The 20,199-nt window shown below is 39.1% G+C and overlaps 1 protein-coding gene across 1 annotated transcript in view; it reads left to right on the forward strand.

Annotated features, from left to right (window-relative positions):
* Positions 1 to 20,199, forward strand: part of SBF2 (SET binding factor 2) — a 589,674-nt gene that overhangs the window by 369,146 nt on the left and 200,329 nt on the right. The window contains exon 14 of the mRNA XM_050757377.1: positions 1,681 to 1,779. Within this exon, the coding sequence (XP_050613334.1) occupies positions 1,681 to 1,779 (99 nt within the window). The remainder of the gene's footprint in view (positions 1 to 1,680; positions 1,780 to 20,199) is intronic.

Below are 20,199 nucleotides of genomic sequence, written 5' to 3' on the forward strand. Positions count from 1 at the left end.
TGCTTTAATTAATAACACAAAGCATACGAAGATTTAGGAAACATCCTGAGGTGGACAATTTTTTGTAATCAATTATTGGTCATTGATTCTCTAATACTACATATAACATGATTGGTTATTGATTCTACTAACATATCAGCCTTTAGATTCTGTACTAAGTTCATAACATAATATTTTATGGGTTTAAAATAGATGGTCTCCAAGGTCTTTTCTAGCACCTACGTTTTGTTAGTCTTTGAAGCTTTATGAATAGTAACATTGGTTTATATATTCTCTCTTTTCTATTCAAATTTATCTTCCTCTGACAGCTTCATCACAACTAAAAAGCAAGATTAGTTACTTACAGAAAACTTACTTGCCACAGCCTCTATTTTGTAGGTCTTTCCCGTGCTTGGAGTGCCCTCCTCTGTTCTTCATGCTCTGCTCTTATCTCACCACCTCTTCCAAACTCTCCCAAAGTCATTGACTCTGAGAGCCACTCGACTGCGTTAGGCTTCATTTTATGTCTCTAACTTTATGTGCTAACTTATTTTTTATTTATTTATTGTTTATACAAATATACTCTAGATTGGAAACAATGATAAGCCAAGGTTCCTATTGGGTCACCCATTAGTGTTCATCCAGTTCTCTGTTTGGCCTACAGTGGTGACTTTGGGTGTTTTACTTTTGTTACTTGACTGCCAGTAAATCATATGTATATATCAGTCAAGAGCCTAAGAAAAATGAACCATCAGAACTAACTAATTTCTCATTCTACCCTCTTTGGCCAATTGCATGGGAACGCTTCGGTAGAAAAATAGCATTTGCTCCTGGGAAAGTGATCCTTGTTTTCACTTAGCCTAGGGCAGTCTACCACAATGGGGTATTACGGGGGCTTTGAGAGGCAGCTTGCATTGTGCATGGCCTTGTCCTCACACTCCCATCAGCTAGATGTCTTAGAATGAAAAGAATGTTTGCCCTTGATCATCTTTCTGAATCCTAGCCTAGAATAGGTAAGCCATAGTTTTATATGCCTATGCAGCGAATCTATTAGTTCCTAGAAGAATCCTGTATTGTACCTTTTTATTTTTATTGTCCATCTATTTACCCTCCACAATTTTTTTTCCTGTCAGCCTTCTTTTCTTTACCCTAAGTATACAGACTCACACAGTTCTCCCAGTAAATTAGTTAATAAAGAGATAGTTTGAGACTAGAAGGAATCTAAAGGCCATTTTGTTCTTCTATCTTATTTTAGAGATGAGAAAACTGAAGCTCAGGAGTTTAAGTGCCTTGTCCCAGATCACACAGTATCAGCAGAGCTAGGACTAAAGTCTGAGCATCCTGACTTGGACATTTGGTTCATGTTTTGTGAGTTAAGGAAGTGTTTAGACATTTTCTAACTGTCTGAATTTCTCTGACTGAGGCCTGTGGAATGACAGGGTCTCTCTGAGTTCCAGAAATGACTTTTCCCTAGAAGAAATAGGGCCCTAAATCCTCAGGGAGGGACCACTATACAATTCAAGGGTTTGATTGACCCTGTAACCCCAGAATGGAGGTGAAACCCCAAAACCTAAAATATTTTGTTTTAAAAATAATGTATATGTTGGATTTTTTTGGCTTGCAAATTGTATGAAATTATCACAGTTTTTGAATTTGGCATATTTTGGAATTGATGTTTTGCCTTTTGATTCTTTTTCCTAGTTGGTAGCCTTTGAAGTAGAGAGAATTAAAGTTGAAGAAAATAGCCCAGTGAAGATGATAAAGCATGTCAGAGAACTTGCTGAGCAACTATTCAAAAATGTAAGTAAGTATATTTATTTAGACAGTCATTAATTTTATTTATTTATTTATTTTATTTTATTTTTCCATAAGTTATTGGGGTACAGGTGGTATGTGGTTACATGAGTGAGTTCTTTAGTGGTGATCTGTGAGATTTTGGTGCACTCATCACCCAAGCAGTATACACTGCACCATATTTGTAGTCTTTTATCCCTCGCCTCCCTCCCACTCTTCCCCCCAAGTCCCCAAAGTTTATTGTATCATTCTTATGCCTTTGTGTCCTCATAGCTTAGCTCCCATGTATCAGTGAGAACATATAATGTTTGGTTTTCCATCCCGGAGTTACATCACTTAGAATAATAGTCTCCTATCTCATCCAGGTTACTGTAAATGCTGTTAATTCATTCCTTTTCATGGCTGCGCAATATATGTATGCATATATATATATATATATATATATATATGGCACAGTTTATCCACTTATCGATGGGCATTTGGGTTGTTTCCATGGTTTTGCAATTGTGAATTGTGCTGCTATAAACATGCATGTGCAAGTATCTTTTTCGAATAATGACTTCTTTTCCTCTGAGTAAAACCCCCTAGTGTGATTGCTCGATCAAATGGTAGTTCTACTGTTAGTTCTTTAAGGAATCTCCACACTGTTTTCCATAGTAGCTGTACTAGTTTATGTTGACACCAGCAGTGTAGAAGTGTTCCTCGTTCAACACATCCACTCCAACATCAACTGTTTTTTGATCTTTTGATTATGGCCATTCTTGCAGGAGTAAGATGGTATCGCATTATGGCTTTGATTTGCATTTCCCTGATCATTAGTGATGTTGAGCATTTTTTCATATGTTTGTTGGCCATTTGTATATCTTCTTTTGAGAACTGTCTGTTCATGTCCTTAGTCCACTTTTGGATGGGATTGTTTTTTTCTTACTGATTTGTTTGAGTTTATTATAGATTCTGCATAGTAGTCTTTTGTCAGATGTATAGATTGTGAAGATTTTCTCCCACACTGTGGGTTGTCTGTTTACTCTGCTGACTGTTCCTTTTGCTGTGCAAAAGCTGATTAATTAGGCCCCAGTTATTTATCTTTGTTTTTATTGCGTTTGCTTTTGGGTTCTTGGTCATGAAATCCTTGCCTAAGCCAATGTCTAGAAGGGTTTTTCCAGTGTTCTAGAATTTTTATAGTTTCAGGTCTTAGGTTTTAAGTCCTTAATCCATATTGAGTTGATTTTTGTATAAGGTGAGAGATGAGGATCCAGTTTCATTCTCCTACATGTGGCTAACCAATTATCCCAGCACCATTTGTTGAAAAAGATGTCCTTTCCCCACTTTATGTTTTTGTTTTCTTTATTGAAGATCAGTTGGCTGTAAGTGTTTGGGTTTATTTCTGGGTTCTCTATTCTGTTCCATTGGTCTATGTGCCTGTTTTCATACCAGTACCATGCTGTTTTGGTGACTATGGCCTTACAGTATAGTTTGAAATCAGGTAGTGTGATGCCTCCAAATTTGTTCTTTTTGCTTAGTCTGGCTTTGGCTATGTGGGCTCTTTTTTGGTTCCATATGAATTTTAGAATTGTTTTTTCTAATTCTGGGAAGAATGATGATGGTATTCCGATGGGGATTGCATTGAATTTGTAGATTGCTTTTGGTGGTATGGTCATTTTCACAATATTGGTTCTACCCATCCACAAGCATGGGATGTGTTTCCATTTGTTTGCATCGTTTATTATTTTTTTCAGCCGTGTTTTGTAGTTTTCCATGTAGAGGTCTTTTGACTCCTTTGTTAGGTATTTTACTAAGTATTTTAACTTTTTTGCAGCTATTGTAAAGGGGTTGAGTTCTTGATTTGGTTCTCTGCTTGGTCGCTGTTGGTTTATAGAAGAGCTTCTGATTTGTGTACATTAATCTCGTATCCAGAAACTTTGCTGAATTCTTTTATCAGTTCTAGGAGCTTTCTAGAGGAGTCCTTAGGGTTTTCAAGGTAAATGATTATACCATCAGTAAGCAGTGACAGTTTTAGTTCCTCTTTACTGATTTAGATGCCCTTTATTTCTTTCTCTTGTCTGATTGTTCTGGCTAGGACTTCCAGTACTGTGTTGAAAAGGAGTGGTGAGAGTGGTTATCCTTGTCTTGTTCCAGTTCTCAGAGGGAATGCTTTCAACTTTTCCCCATTCAGTATTATATTGACTGTGGGTTTGTTATAGATGGCTTTTATGACATTAAGGTATGTCCCTCATATGCCAGTTTTGCTGAGAGTTTTAATCATAAAGGGATGCTAAATTTTGTCCAGTGCTTTGTATCTATTGAGATGATCATGTGATTTTTCTTTTTAATTCTGTTTATATGGTGTATCACATTTACTGACATGTATGTTAACCTATCCCTGCATCCCTGGTATGAAACCCACTTGATCATGGTGGATTATCTTTTTGATATGTTGTTGGATTTGGTTAGCTAGTATTTTGTTACAGATTTTAGCATCTGTGTTCATCAAGGATATCAGTCTGCAGTTTTCTTTTTTTGGTTATGTCCTTTCCTGGTTTGGGTATTAGGGTGATGCTGGCTTCATACAATAAATTAGGGAGAGTTCCTTCTTTCTGTGTCTTGTGGAATAGTGTCAAAAGGATTGGTACCAATTTTTCATTGAATGTCTGATAGAATTCTGCTGTGAATCCATCTGGTCCTCGACTTTTTTTTGTTGGTAATTTTTAAATTACCATTTCAATCTTGCTGCTTGTTATTGGTTTGTCCAGGGTATCTAATTCTTTCTGATTTAAGCTAGGAGGGTTGTATTTTTCCAGGAATTTATTAGTCTCTTCTAGGTTTTCTAATTTATGTGTGTAAAGGTGTTGCCTTGAATGATCCTTTGTATTTCAGTGGTGTCAGGTGTAATATCTCCAGTTTCATTTCTTAGTGAGATTATTTGAATTTTCTGTCTTCTTTTCTTGGTTAATCTTGCTAATGGTCTATCAATTTTATTTATCTTTTCAAAGAACTAGCTTTTTGTTTCATTTATCTTTTGTAAATTTTTTGTTTCAATTTCATTTAGTTCTGCTCTGATCTTGGTTATTTCCTTTCTTCCGCTGGGTTTAAATTTGGTTTGTTCTTGTTTCTCTGGTTCCTTGAGGTGTGACCTTAGATTGTCTGTTTGTGCTCTTTCAGCCTTTTTGATGTAGGCATTTAGGGCTATGAACTTTCCTCTTAGCACCGCCTTTGCTGTATCCCAGAGGTTTTGATAGGTTGTGTCATTATTATCATTCAGCTCAAAGAATTTTCTAATCTCCATCTTGATTTCATTTTTGACTGAATGCTCATTCAGGAGCAGGTTATTTAAATTCCATGTATTTGCATGGTTTTGAAGGTTCCTTTTGGAGTTGATTTCCAGTTTTATTCCACTGTGGTTTGAGAGAGTACTGGATAAAATTTCAATTTTCTTAAGTTTATTGAGGCTTGTTTTATGGCCTATGATATGGTCTATCTTGGAGAAAGTTCCATGCACTGTTGAATAGAATGTGTATTCTGCGGTGGTTGGATGAAATGTTCTGTATATATCCGTTAACTCTGTTTGTTCCAAGATATAGTTTAAATCCATTGTTTCTTTGTTGACTTTCTGTCTTGAGGACCTGTCTAATGCTGTCAGTGGAGTATTGAAGTCCCCCACTATTATTGTGTTGCTGTTTATCTCATTTCTTAAGTCTATTAGTAATTGTTTTATAAATTTGGGAGCTCCAGTGTTAGGTGCATATATGTTTAGGATTGTGATATTTTCCTGCTGGAGAAGGCCTTTTACCATTATATACTGTGCCTCTTTGTCTTTTTTAACCACTGTTGCTTTACAGTTTGTTTTGTCTCATATAAGAATAGCTTACCCAGCCAGGCATGGTGGCTCACGCTTGTAATCCCAGCACTTTGGGAAGCGGAGGCAGGAGGATCTCCTGAGGTCAGGAAATTGAGACCAGCCTTGCCATCATGGTGAAACCCCATCTCTACTAAAAATACAAAAATTAGCCAGGCATGGTGGCAGGCACCTATAATCCCAGCTATTTGGGAGGCTGAGGCAGGAAAATCACTTGAACCTGAGAGGCAGAGGTTGCAGTGAGCCAAGATTGCACCACTGTACTCCAGCCTGAGTGTCAGAGCAGATTCTCTCTCAAACAAAACAAAACAAAACAAAAATAACTAAAAAGAATAGCTACCCCTGGTTGCTTTTGGTGTCCATTTGCATGACATGCCTTTTTCTACTCCTTTACCTTAAGTTTATGTGAGTCCTTATGTGTTAGGTGAGTCTCCTGAAGGCAGCAGATGGTTGGTTGGTGAGTTCTTATCCATTCTTCAGTTCTGTATCTTTTAAATGGAGCATTCAGGTCGTTTACATTCAGTGTTAGTATTGAAATGTGAGGTACCATTGCTTTCATCATGCTCTTTGTTGCCTGTGTGCTTTGGTTTTGTTTTTTGTTTTTGCTTTTTAACTTGTGTTTTTGTTTTATAGGTCCTGTGTGATTTATGCTTTAAAGAGGTTCTGTTTTGATGTGTTTCCTGGATTTGTTTCAAGATTTAGAGCTCCTTTTAGCAGCTCTTGTAGTGGTGGTTTGGTAATGGTGAATTCTTTCAGCATTTGTTTGTCTGAAAAATGACTTTCTTTTGTATATGATGTTTAGTTTTGCTGGATACAAAATTCTTGGCTGATAATTGGTTTGAGGAGGCTGAAGATAGGGCCCCAATCTCTTCTAGTTTGTAGGGTTTCTGCTGAGAAATCCACTGTTAATCTGATAGGTTTTCCTTTATAGGTTACCTGTTGCTTCTGTCTCACAGCTCTTAAGATTCTTTCCTTCGTCTTAACTTTGAATAACCGGATGACAATGTGCCTAGGTGAAGATCTTTTTGTGATGAATTTCCAGGTGTTCTTTGTGCTGCTTGTATTTGGATGTCTGGGTCTCTTGCAAGGCCGGGGAAGTTTTCCTCGATTATTCCCCCAAATATGTTTTCCAGGCTTTTAGAATTCTCTTCTTCCTCAGATACAGCGATTATTCTTAGGTTTGGTCGTTTAACATAATCCCAGACTTCTTGGAGGCTTTGTTCATATTTTCTTACTCTTTTTTCTTTGTCTTTGTTGGATTAGGTTAATTCGAAGACCTTGTCTTCCAACTCTGAATTTCTTTCTTCTACTTGTTCAATTCTATTGCTGAGACTTTCCAGAGCATTTCCCATTTCTAAAAGTGTGTCCAAAGTTTCCTGAATTTTTTATTGTTTTCTCTTTAAGCTATCTATTTCCATGAATATTTCTTCCTTCACTACTTGTATCATTTTTTGGATTTCCTTGCATTGGGCTTTGCCTTTCTCTGCTTCCTCCCTGATTAGCTTAATAACTAACCTCCTGAGTTATTTTTCAGGTAATCGAGGATTTCTTCTTGGTTTGGGTCCATTACTAGTGAACTAGTGTGATTTTTGGGGGGATGTTGAAGAGCCTTGTTTTATCATATTACCAGGGTTGGTTTTCTGATTCCTTCTCATTGGGGTAGACACTGTCAGAGGGAAGGAAGGTCTAGGGCTGAAGGCCGTTGTTCAGATTATTTTGTCCCACAGGGTGTTCCCTTGATGTAGTACTCTCCCTCTTTTCCTATGGATGTGACTCCCTGTGAGCCGAACTGCAGTGATTGTTGTCTCTCTTCTGGGTCTAGCCGCCCAGCGAGTCTACCCGGCTCCAGGCTGGTACTGGGGATTGTCTGCACAGAGTCCTGTGATGTGAACCGTCTATGGGTCTCTCAGCTGTGGATACCAATGCCTGTTCTGGTGGAGGTGGCAGAGGGTACAGTGAACTCCCTGAGGGCCCTTAGCTTTGGTGGTTTAATGCTCTATTTTTGTTCTGATTGCCCTCCTGTCAGGAGTGGTGCCTTCCAGAAAGCATCAGCTGTACTAATGTGGAGAGGCACCAGCGGTGGGCGGGGCCCTTGAACTCCCAAGATTATATGCCCTTTGTCTTCTGCTATGAGGATGGATAGGGAAGGACCATCAGGTTGGGACGGAGCTAGACCTGTCTGAGCTCAGGTTCTCTTTGGGCAGGTCTTGCTGTGGCTGCTGTGGGGAATGGGGGTGAGATTCCCAGGTCACTGGAGTTGCGTACCTAGGGAGATTATGGCTGCCTCTGTTGAGTCATGCAGGTTGTCAGGAAAGTGGGGGGAAACCAGCAGGCACAAGCCTCACCCAGCTCCTACGCAAACGGAAGGGCCAGTTTCTCTCCCACTGTGCCCCCCAGTAGCCCTGAGTCTGTTTCCAGGTGGAGGGCAAGATGGGCTTGAAAACTTACGTGAGGCTATCCGCCTCCCAGCTGTGAAAGAAAAGTGCTTAAGTTCTTCCCCTGCCTGTGAAGTCTGTAACCCAGATTTTCATCCCCCACAACCCCCGGGGCTTCTCACCCCATTCAAATAGTTACAAAGTTCAACCAAAGAATTCCTTCTCAGCCGGGCGCGGTGGCTCACGCCTGTAATCCCAGCACTTTGGGAGGCTGAGGCGGGCGGATCACAAGGTCAGGAGATCGAGACCACGGTGAAACCCCCTCTCTACTAAAAATACAAAAAATTAGACGGGCGCGGTGGCGGGCGCCTGTAGTCCCAGCTACTCAGGAGCCTGAGGCAGGAGAATGGCGTGAACCCGGGAGGCGGAGCTTGCAGTGAGCCAAGATCGCGCCACTACACTCCAGCCTGGGCGACAGAGCGAGACTCCGTCTCAAAAAAAAAAAAAAAAAAAAAAAAGAATTCCTTCTCCCTATGGAGTTTTACCCGCCACTCCTCTGGCCACCCTCCCAAGGGATCCCTGTGGTGCCAGGCAGGAATGGGCTGCTTTGGAACCCAGCGAGCTTCCAGGGCCTTTCTGCTGCTTTCTCTACCCCTGTATTTCGCTTGGCTCTCTAACTTGACTCAGCTTTAGGTAAACCAAAACTTCTCTCACAAACAGACCTTCAGCTTCTCCACCGTGTGTTCAGGAGAGGAGGGTCTCCCTTTCCCACTTACGCAGTTGGGGCACTCACAGTATTTGGGGTGTGTCTCGAATCCCGCAGGAGCAGTCCACTTCCTTCCAAGGGTCTCTGGGTCCTCTCCGGATTGCTGGTTTGTTCTTGCAGTTGATCTGGAGCTAAAACAATGCAAGCCTCCACATGCTGCTCTATCTGGAGCTGCAATCTAGTCCTACCTCTCATCTGCCATGATCCCCTCTCTTTAGACAGTCATTAATTTTTAAAATATACTATTAAAGTATTTTGTTGACAGAACTAGAAAGCTTCCTCTTTCTGTGATAGATTTTTTGCTCTAGATTATAAATTATGAGATATTACAGTTGGTACTGTATATCAAAATAGACCACATTTTTCAAAGTAATTTTCCTGTCAATCAGTGTGTTATGAAAACATGTTAGTCACAGTTTTTTCAGTTTGTCATTTGCCCTCATTATGGTTTTTATTTGGGTCTCTTGTAAGACATAAAGGTGAGACTCACTGGAGACCAGAACCACCTCAAACAGAACTGACCAGTGTGCTCTGCTTTGGCTTGGTACGGTGGTTGTCAGCTGGATCAGGAGTTGTATTGTTTTGAACAGAGAGGGAGCGAAAAGCTGAAAGAAAAATAGCAAATTGGGAAGTGACCACAGAAACACAAGGATGAAAATATTCCATGGATAGAGGAAATGCAATAAGTTAAAAGGATTCAGATGTGGTAAAATGTGAAATAACTATTTGAACACCAGGAAAGAAAAGAGCCTAAAATGACAGAGATTATATTCATATGGAAAAATGGATTTGGGCTCATGAGTGTTCCTTATTTCTCCTGCTGTGGAGCTTTCAGTCCTAAGAAAAGTAAAGTAAGTGGGAACTGTAGTCCTCCAGGGAAAAGTTGAGGGAAGATTTAATTTTTTTTCATTATGGTTAGATTCTGACTTTAATTTAGTAAACAAAAAAATATTCTGGAAGACAGAAATGTAACATTCTATACTGTTTCTAATCTAAACATTGTCAAAGTAGAAATTTTCTTTTAATTTGTGGTTCTAACATATACTTTATCTGTATAGCAAATAACTTCTGCAAAGACAACTCAACCAATCTAAAATTAGAGCCATATCATTGATTTAAATAGAGTATTGGCATCCAAAGATTAAAATACAGTAATGGTTATACATTTTCTCATTAGTCTTTTCATAAGGGAAATGTAGAATTGAACATTAAAATCTTACTAATAAGATGGTGGTTATTGACTGTATACCTCTTGAAAAAAATAAGAGAAATTATAAATCAAGTAAACTTTTATTTTTGCCTATTTCAAACATTTTTTAAATAATTTCAAGTTTTATTTTAGATTTAGGGGCCACATGTACAGATTTGTTAGCTGGGCTTAGTGTGTGATGCTGAGATTTAGGGTACGATTGATGGCATCACCCAGGTACTGAGCAGAGTACCCAGTAGTCACTTTTCACCCCCTTTCCCCACTCCTTTCCTCCCCTGTCTAGTAGTCCTCAGTGTCTATTGTTGCCAGCTTTAATGAGTACCACTTACTTAGCTTCTGGGGAAGATATAATTTTAAGGAAATAGTGAAGAAGAATTCAGGGTCAGTATCTTGACCGGCAACAGGTGTTGTTTAATTTAGTGATTTGACTAGATGGACCTTTTTGGACACTGGATTATCAGTCAGTGCTTTGTCACATTCATTTGAAATTTGAGAACCAATTGGATACAAGCAGGGATACTTTAAAAAATGCCTTTTTTAATGTTATTCCATTATTTCTGAGTTTTAAGTTCTACATTTAGAATGTAATCTTTCTTTGAGGGAATTTATACTTTTTTGAAAGAGAACAACATAAAGTTCAGAGATTTCATATTAAAACAAAAAATCCATCTTTTATTAATTATGCTTATCTAAATTTTGGTAAATAGAAAATTCTTAAGTTCTGTTTTATCAATTGCTAGTGGTTCATTATAAATTCTGGAAATAGATATAGTCTGCCTGTAATATTAAGGGAACAGTAATATTACTAACACGTGCAGAAATCATTAGCCATAACGTTTCTTGTGCCTGTTAAAAGATGAATTTAGGCTGAGTGTGGTGGCTCATGCCTGTGATCCCAGCACTTTGGGAGGCCAAGGTGGGCGAATTGCTTGAGGTCAGGAGTTCAAGACCAGCCTGGCCAACATGGTGAAATCCTGTCTTTACTAAAAATACAAAAATTAGCCAGGCATGCTGGCACATGCCTATAATCCCAACCATTTGGGAGGCTGAGGCAGGAGAATTGCTTGAACCAGGAGGCAGAGGTTGCAGTGAGCTGAGATCACACCACCACATCCAGCCTAGGTGACAGAGCAAGACTCTGTCTTGAAAAAAGAAAAAAAAATTACATGTGGTGATGGACACCTGTAGTCCTGCCTGTTCAGGAGACTGAGGTGGGAGGATTGCTTGAGCCCAGGAGTTCAGCCAAGGAGTTTGAGGCTGCAGAAAGCTATGATTGAGCCACCGTACTCCAGCCTGGGCAACAGAGCAAAACCCTGTCTCAAAAAAAAAAAAAAGATGAATTTAATTTCAATTTTAAATTACTTAACACAGAAGTACTTTAATTGACTGTTACTTGTAGATTATTGGCTTCTTTACTAAGAAGCAATACTTTCAGATTTCTAAATACATCACACGTTAAATCATAATATCAGTTTAGCAAAAGTATAAAGAAATTATTTTTCTGGCAACTTGCATGCCAAGATCTGTTACTTGAATTTATTGACTGATCACTTTTTTTTTTTTGAGACAGTGTCTTGCTCTGTCGCCCAGGCTGGAGTGCAGTGGTGCAGTCTCGGCTCACTGCACTCCACCTCCCAGGTTCACGCCATTCTCCTGCCTCAGCCTCCCTAGTAGCTGGGACTACAGGCGCCCGCCACCACGCCCGGCTAATTTTTGTATTTTTAGTAGAGACGGGTTTTCACCGTGTTAGCCAGGGTGGTCTCGATCTCCTGACCTTGTGATCCACCCACCTCAGCCTCCCAAAGTGCTGGGATTACAGGAGTGATCCACCACGCCCAGCCGGACTGATCACATTTTTAGTTGTTTGTAACTATGCCCAATATAATAAATGTGTTTCCTGATTAGTATACTAAAACTTAAAAAAGAAATCTGGTAGAATTCTGTTAGAAGGAAAACTTGTGTTGTGTGCTGGTCTTTGCCACTTATGGTGGCTGTGTAGAAGTAATTACAGCATGATCATCTGAGAAATTTTTGTTGACCTATTATAATAATAATATTGAGTTCATATATAAATATACTGCTTTTCTTTCCATGCCCAGCTGATAATGCAGGACTTGGCCCACTTTGGCTTTCAGAATCTTCAGTGTCTGCATGAGAGCACATTTAGCTACATTGTGTCAGGCATGGGATTAAGCACTTTACATACAATGATCTCTAATCCTCATGACAATGTAAGGCAAGTATCATTATCCCCATTTTAGTGGGGCTAATTGACTCAGAATCATATGACTCTTAAGTGATGAAATCCAGATTTTAAATTAGGAATTTTCATCTATTCATTTCCTAAGCCTGTGTTCTTTCACTATAAGGCTGGATCAGCTCCAATTGGAAAAAACAATGATGTTTGCAATAGTTGACTTTAGATGTTGTTCTTTTTGTTTGTTTGAGACAAGGTCTCACTCTGTTGCCCAGGCTGGAGTACAGTGGCACAATCTCGGCTCACTGCAGCCTCGACCTCCTGGGCTCCAGCGATCCTCCAACCTCAGCCTCCTGAGTAGCTGGGACTACAGGCATATGCCACCATACCCAGCTAACTTTTTTTTTATTTTTTGGTAGAGACGGAGTTTTACCTTGTTGCCAAGGCTGATCTGGAACTCCTGGGCTCAAGGGATCCACTTGCCTCAGCCCAGGAGGTTGAGGCTTGAGCCCAGAAGGTTGAGGCTGCGTTGAGCCGAAGTCCTGCCACCACACTCCATCCTGGGTGATAAAGTGAGACTCTGTCTCGAAAACAAAAACAAAAACACAGACTGTCCCTATCCTTTAAAACTGACGCTTCAAAAGTGAGCATCATGAAGTATTATTAAGAGATTGTATTACTAGGTAAGAGCCCTTCAAATATCTTCTACATTTCATGGGCCTTATTGGAAATTTTTTTCACAATCTAATTATATTTCATTTAATTTAATAAATTCTATTCCTTAAGTACTTATTAGTGCCAAGCATTTTCTAGATACATAATTCTCCTAATATCCTTCAGAAAAGGATACACAGACATGACAAGTAAGAATTTGTGACTATCCCAGTGGATTGTCATTAGATTGTCTGAGATTCATTCTAGTGCTAAGATTCTGAAGTCCGTGATAAAATCATCATTCATGAAGTAAACACTTCATAAAGTTAAAAAGCAGAACATGACAGTAAAGTTACTTTCATAGGTTATGCAGGAAATTGGGGGAAGGGAGGCAGGATGGTGTCAATGCAAGGAAAATAATCCACATGGTTCTATTTTTAACTAGTCAGTCTTTTTTTTTTTTTAATCACATTTCTAAAATTCCCTTTTGGTAAGCAAGAACCAACCATATAATTTGACTCTTTCCTTATTATTGGGTTGGAATTGAGACCTGGTGATTCCATTCAGATGTTTGTAAATACTTTATTGCACTGAAGTCTGGTATGTGTATCTAGGCCCTCTTTTCATTTCCCTTTGAAGCACCTCAAAAATGTACCTTCATTTTGCAGTCTCTTCTCACCACTCCTTTGTATTGCTTTTTAGTGAGATTTCAGGAATGTGAGTAGGATGAATTGTAACTGAGCTTAGCTGCTCTTTTAGCTTTCTGGAGCTTCCCAAATAATTAAGAAAGGCATTTGGTGACTTTGGGGGAATGGTTTAGGTGGAAGGAAGGAGAAGGGAAGGACTAAATCCACTAGAGACAAACCTTGTAAGCATTGGCAGGGTTTATACCACAGAGATTATTGGCAACACATCTATGCAGCTTCTTTCCATTTCCAATTGATAATGTAGGGATTGACCTACTTTTTTGGCTTTCAGAATCTTCAGTGTCTGCATGAGAACACATTTAACTACTTCCCTGCCCTATCCCTATGATTCTTTTTTTTTTTTCTTAAAGAGATAGGGTCATGCCCTGTCACCCAGAAAGGAGTGCAGTGGCTTGATCATAGCTCATTACAACCTTGACCTCCTAGGTTCAAGCAATCCTCCTGCTTCAGCCTTCCTAGTAGCTGGGACTATAGGCACACACCACCATGCCTAGCTAACTTTTTGTAATTTTTTTGTAGAGACAGGGATTAAGGGGTGAGCCAGTGCCCCTGACCACTATGACTCTTGATATGCACATATAAAGGGCCACTAACAAATGTTTTCACAAAGTGAGAACATTAAGATAGGCCAAGATAAAAAGACAGGCCAAGACAAGAACTTCATAAAACTTCTACTTCAGGGCATTAAGAAATCAGTTGGACGTGTTTTATTGTTTTACGTAGTACAGTTTTTCTAATTTGTTTTGCATCTGTGATAGTATAAAAATATTTTTTAGATATGTAATTTGACAATTTTTGTTTTGTTGTTTCTTGCTTTTTATTTTAGAGATGGTGTCTCACTTTGTTGCCCAGGCTGAAGTACAGTGGCTATTCACGGGCACAAACATAGTGGTGCACTACAGCCTCAAACTTCTGGCCTCAAGCGATCCTGCCACCTCATGCTGCCAAGTAGCTGGGACTACAGACACTTACCACCATACCTGGTTTTATCTGACAGTTTTAGTAAAAGTTAAAGGAAATATTAAAGAACCTAGAATTCTTTGTAAAATAATATGAGATTTCTGGGCTGGGTGCGGTGGCTCACGCCTGTAATCCCAACACTTTGGGAGGCCAAGGCGGGCATATCGTGAGGTCAGGAGTTCGAGACCAGCCTTGCCAACATGGTGAAACACCGTCTCTTACTAAAGATGCAAAAACTTAGCCGGGCATGGTGGCATGTGCCTGTAATCCCAGCTGCTTGGGAGGCTGAGGCAGGAGAATCGCGTGAACCTGGGAGGCAGAGGTTGCAATGAGCCAAGATCATGCCATTGTGCTCCAGCCTGCGCAACAGGGTGAGACTTTGTCTCAAAAAAAAGAGTAATAATAATAATACAAAATTTCTAATTGTGCCTTATGGATATTTCATTGCCCAGCATTGAACCAAATAGATGTTAGAAGTCCTAATGGGAGAAGAAAACTCATACAAGAAATAACTAGTGTAAATCAAATAAAATCTACACCCTTTACATTTCTGCAAAATGTTAATTTCACTACCAGGCAAATGCAGTCTACACTGATAATATTTATACTGTTTGCCAACTGTGAATAAAGGAATTTTTAAATTATAGGATGGAAGTAAAATATTGTGATTACCTTTAGAGAGTCAAGACATGACATAAATGACTTATATAGATTATGATGATGAAATGAAGCCCTACCCCAAAGCATGGGCTTCAAATTGAACCCCCTGTCCCGTCCTGTCTGATTTCTTTGTTCACTTATAAGTCAGGTTTATCATGATCTAATTTTTATATACAGTAAAATGTATACTTTTTAATCTACATTTATGAGTTTTGACAAATGCATGAAGTCATACAACCACTAGCACCACAATAAGACATAGAGTATTTCTATCATCCCCCAAAGTTCCCTAATTCTCCTTTATAGTCACATCTTCCCATCACCTCAAACACTTGGCAACCACTGATCTATTTTTTTGTCTCTGTAGTTTTGCCTTTTCCATAATGTCATTATGTAGTTTTTTGAGTTTAGCTTCATTCACTCAGCACAATGTATTTCAGATTCAGTCATGTTGCTTCATACAATTATTTATTCCTTTTTCTGAGTGGTAATCCACTTTATGGATGGACTAAAGTTTTATTTACCTGTTGACCAACTGAAAGACAATTTTAGCAGTAATGAATAGAACGACCCCAAACATTTGCATAAGTTTTTGTGTGAATATAAGTTTTCATTTCTACCTACCTAGGAGTGGGATGCTGGAATATATGGTAATATAATATTTAACTGTATAGGAAACTGCCCAACTGTTTCCTCAAGTGTCTATATTATTTTGCATTCTCACCAGCAGTATATTAGCATTTCATTTGCGCCACATCTTTACTCACACTTGGTATTGTCAGTTGGTTTCTTTTTTTTTTAGTCAGAGTTTCACTGTTGTTGCCCAGGCTGGAGTGCAATGGCGTGATCTTCACTCACCACAACCTCTGCTTCCCAGGTTCAAGCGATTCTCCTGCCTCAGCCTCCCAAGTAGCTGGGATTACAGGGATGCACCACCACACCTGGCTAATTTTATATTTTTAGTAGAGGCGGGGATTTCTCCGTGGTGGTCAGGCTGGTCTCGAACTCCCATGATCCACCCGCCGCGGCCTCCCAAAGTGCTGGGATTACAGGCATGAGCCACTGCACCCGGCTGGTTTCCTTCTTTTCTTTTCTTTTCTTTTTTTTTTTTTTTTTTTTTTTGGTGGTTGGTTGGGGAGGGGGGTCTTGTTTTAACCTTTCCAACAGTTATGTGGCGGTATCTCATTGTGATTCTACTTTGTATTTTAGCAGGTAAGTGAGAGTGTAGGACTCTTAGCTGGTCACTGTATGTTGCCTTCGTACTTGTGACAAGAGTACTTGTCTTAAAATAAGAAATCTCCATCTGGAGTCATGAATTAGAGCATTGGTTCTCAACAGGAGCAACCCTCCCACCCTACTTCATGAAATTCGTCTGGAGACATTTTTGGTGGTCACAGTTGGAGGGACTGTGCTACTGTCATCTAGTGGATAAAGGCCAAAGATACTTCTAAACATCTTACAATATACAAGACACCCACTCTTTATCCCAAATAATTATCAAGCCCAAATGTCAATTAGTGCATAGGTTGAGAAACCCTGAATTAGGGCAACCAGCACATCAGATATTAAAGTCATCCACCAAATGTATTTGTATTAAGGATAAGACATTCAGGCCGGGCGTGGTGGCTCACGCCTGTAATCCCAGCACTTTGGGAGGCTGAGGCGGGTGGATCACAAGGTCAGGCAATCGAGACCATCCTGTGAATGGTGAAACCCCGTCTCTACTAAAAATACAAAAAATTAGTGGGCACCTGTAGTCCCAGCTACTTGAGAGGCTGAGGCGGGAGAATGCCGTGAACCTGGGAGACGGAGCTTGCAATGAGCCAAGACCGCCTCACTGCACTCCAGCCTGGGCGACAGACCGAGACTCCGCCTCAAAAAAAAAAAAAAAAAAAAGGATAAGACATTCAGTTGAATGTCTCAGTCATCTCACAAGGATGTGATCCTTGAAAGTCCTATGAAGTTGGAAAATTGAGGATGAGTCATTCCATCAGCGTCATGTACACTACCAGGCAACTCTAAAGAGTCCAGTTACATTTTGACAATGTTTAACAATTTACTCCAGTGATAGTATTGCCATCAACTGTATTAGAAAAAAATTTGTGTAACTTGCTATCCTACATAGCTCTAAGTATAATTGGTGCACATTAAATAATTTCAAATACTTGAATTAATCTGGGAAGCTTGGTAAGCTCTAACAATATCATATTGATTTGTCATTCAGTGCTGAGACCAATGAGTAGGAAAAATTTTCTTTTTCCCATGGTGGCTGTTGCCTACTTTGAATTTCCATTGGGATTTGGGGCTTTTGTTGTGCCTTGCTTTGCTTTTATTTGAAATTAGTTTCAAGCCTTGTATTCTGTAACCCCTAGGCACATTCTCACTTAGTCTACCAAAGCTGGGAGGTTTGGGGGAGTGTTGCAGACTAGATGATGTGTGTATATGTCATTTTTTCATGTCTGAAAAAAATCATTGTACCTCAAATTACTAAAGTATACTCTTAAAGCAGGATTATAAAGATGATTCCTTGAAAATCATCATCCAAATTCAAAATTTAAAAGACAGTGCATTCTGCCAAACTTTTTTCAGTAGTTTATTTTGGTTACTTTGGAAATAAATGTTGCCAGATTCACTGTAAGTGTTTGGTTGTCTGGCCCTTGTTTATTACTTTATATTTGCATTTCTCTGGGATCAGAGATGAAAATTTGGCTGCTGCTTTGTACTGTCAGAAAATAATGGATTTCCTTATTTCAACAAGGAGATTCAACACAAAATTGGGCTGTAGCTTTTAATGAGCTTGGTGACCTTCAAGGGACCAGTCCAAACACATTTTGTGTTACAAGTAAGAGCAGATGTTTTTAAGTATATGCAGAATACAGTGAGCCCTACCCTAAACCTCCTCTCATTGCTGTTGTCTTCTCAAGAGTCATTTTGTGACCAAATTAGGTTCGAGGTGGCAAATGTGGTCCTTTACATTTATCATGCTGCCCGTTAGAGGGCAGTAGTATACAGACTCAGGAGCCAGAAAACCAAATACTATTAGATTCTGGGGCATGAGTCTTTTTCGAATCTTCTAAACACAGCTAAATATGTCATAATTTAACAAAGTTAACCCTTAATCTGCATTTTGGTGTAAAATATCTATACAACTACAGATATTCAACTTTGAACTTTGTTTTAACATGATCTTTTAAATGCTTATAATTCTAAATTGTGTATGGATTTGGTTTACAATATTTCTAATTGCTTCTGGGAAGACTGTTAATAACTTATAACAACATCTTTTTTACATAAATGTTTTCTATTTAAAACTTATTGGAGGGCTGGGCGTGGTGGCTCATTTCTGTAATCCCAGCACTTTGGGAGGCCGAGGCGGGCGGATCACAAGGTCAGGAGTTCGAGACCAGCCTGACCCACATAGTGAAACCCCATCTCTACTAAAAATACAAAAGAGTTAGCCGGGCGTGGTGGTGCACACCTGTAATCCCAGCTACTTGGGAGGCTGAGGCAGAAGAATCACTTGAACCCAGGAGGCAGAGGTTGCAGTGAGCAGAGATCACACCACTGCACCCCAGCCTGAACAACAAAGTGAAACTCTGTCTCAAAAACAAACAAAAAACATATCAGATACTACTACTATAATTACTCAAATATAAGTAGTTGGTAATATGATGGAAATCTTGGAAGAAAGAGATGGCTTTAGTTACAGAAGCATGGTACCATGCCATAGAATATGCAGAGAATAAGAGAATAAATACTTTTAAAATGAATGTAGCCAAAATTTTTGGAAAACAGACTTTAGATTCATTCTGGGATGGGGTGTGTGTGTGTGTGTGTGTGTGTGTGTGTGTGTGTGTGTGTGTGTTCTAACAGCTTTACTGTAACAGCTCATTCAATACTCATAAGAACCTTATGAAGTAGGTACTATATTATTATCTTCCTTACAGATATGAAAACTAAAACACAGGGGTAAGTGAATTGACACTGCACCAGGTCACAGTACTAGTAAGTGGCCAAGCTAGGGTTTGAAACCAGGCGTTCTGAAATCAGAGATTATGAACTAAAAATACTTTGTTAAACTACCTCTCTCATTGAATTATCTAACCTTTCCCCCTGAATTGTCATGCCACCTATCATATTTTCTCACATAGTCCTGTTTTGGGACTCTCTGTTCTATTCCATTCGTCCTTTTAACTCTTCACTAATAACAGTTGTTGTACTGTGTTAATTATTAAAGGTTTATATAAGTTTTGATACCTGGAAATCTTAACTCTCCCACTTAACTCTTCTTCAGAATTTCCTTGACTATTTTTGGTCTTTGTATGTCCCTATAAAGTTTAGGATGAACTTACCAAATTACAGGACCAACTCTTTAAAGATTTTGACTAAAAGTGATATGTGCATCCTTCTTTTTCTTTTTTTTTTTTCCTTTTTTGAGATAAGGTCTCACTCTGTCACCCAGGCTATAGTGTGGTGGTGCAATCACAGCTCACCACAGCCTCCATCTCCCAGGCTTGAACTATCCTCCTCCCTCAGTCCCCTGAGTAGCTGGGACTACGGGCAGGCACCACCATGGCTGGCTAATTTTTTATTTTTTGTAGAAATGGGATCTCACTATGTTGCCCAGACTGGTCTTGAACTCCTGGACTAAAGTGATTTGCCCACTTCGAACTCCCAAAGTGCTGAAATTACATAAGCATGAGCCACTGCCTGGCCAGTGCATCCTGCTTTTTCTAAACCACCGCAAGTCATTTTTGGAACAAGACAAGACAGATAATGTAGTGATAGAGAAAAAAATATATATATAAAACTAGAAAAAATACTGGTGTTACTAAGATTATTTCTACTTTTATTTTTCTATGTTTTAAATTTTATTATAATATTTACTTCATGGGAAATATATTTAGAGTTTTAATTTTATTATAAAGAAAGTATAAATAGAAACCAAAGTAATGAATATACTTTAAATAATTCAGACCTCAAGATCCACATGAATTACCTGACCCACCTGAAAAAAAGGTATCTACCCAATATATTTTAGAGA

The sequence above is a fragment of the Macaca thibetana genome, chromosome 14 (genome assembly GCF_024542745.1).
Source record: "Macaca thibetana thibetana isolate TM-01 chromosome 14, ASM2454274v1, whole genome shotgun sequence".
Taxonomy (NCBI): domain Eukaryota; kingdom Metazoa; phylum Chordata; class Mammalia; order Primates; family Cercopithecidae; genus Macaca; species Macaca thibetana.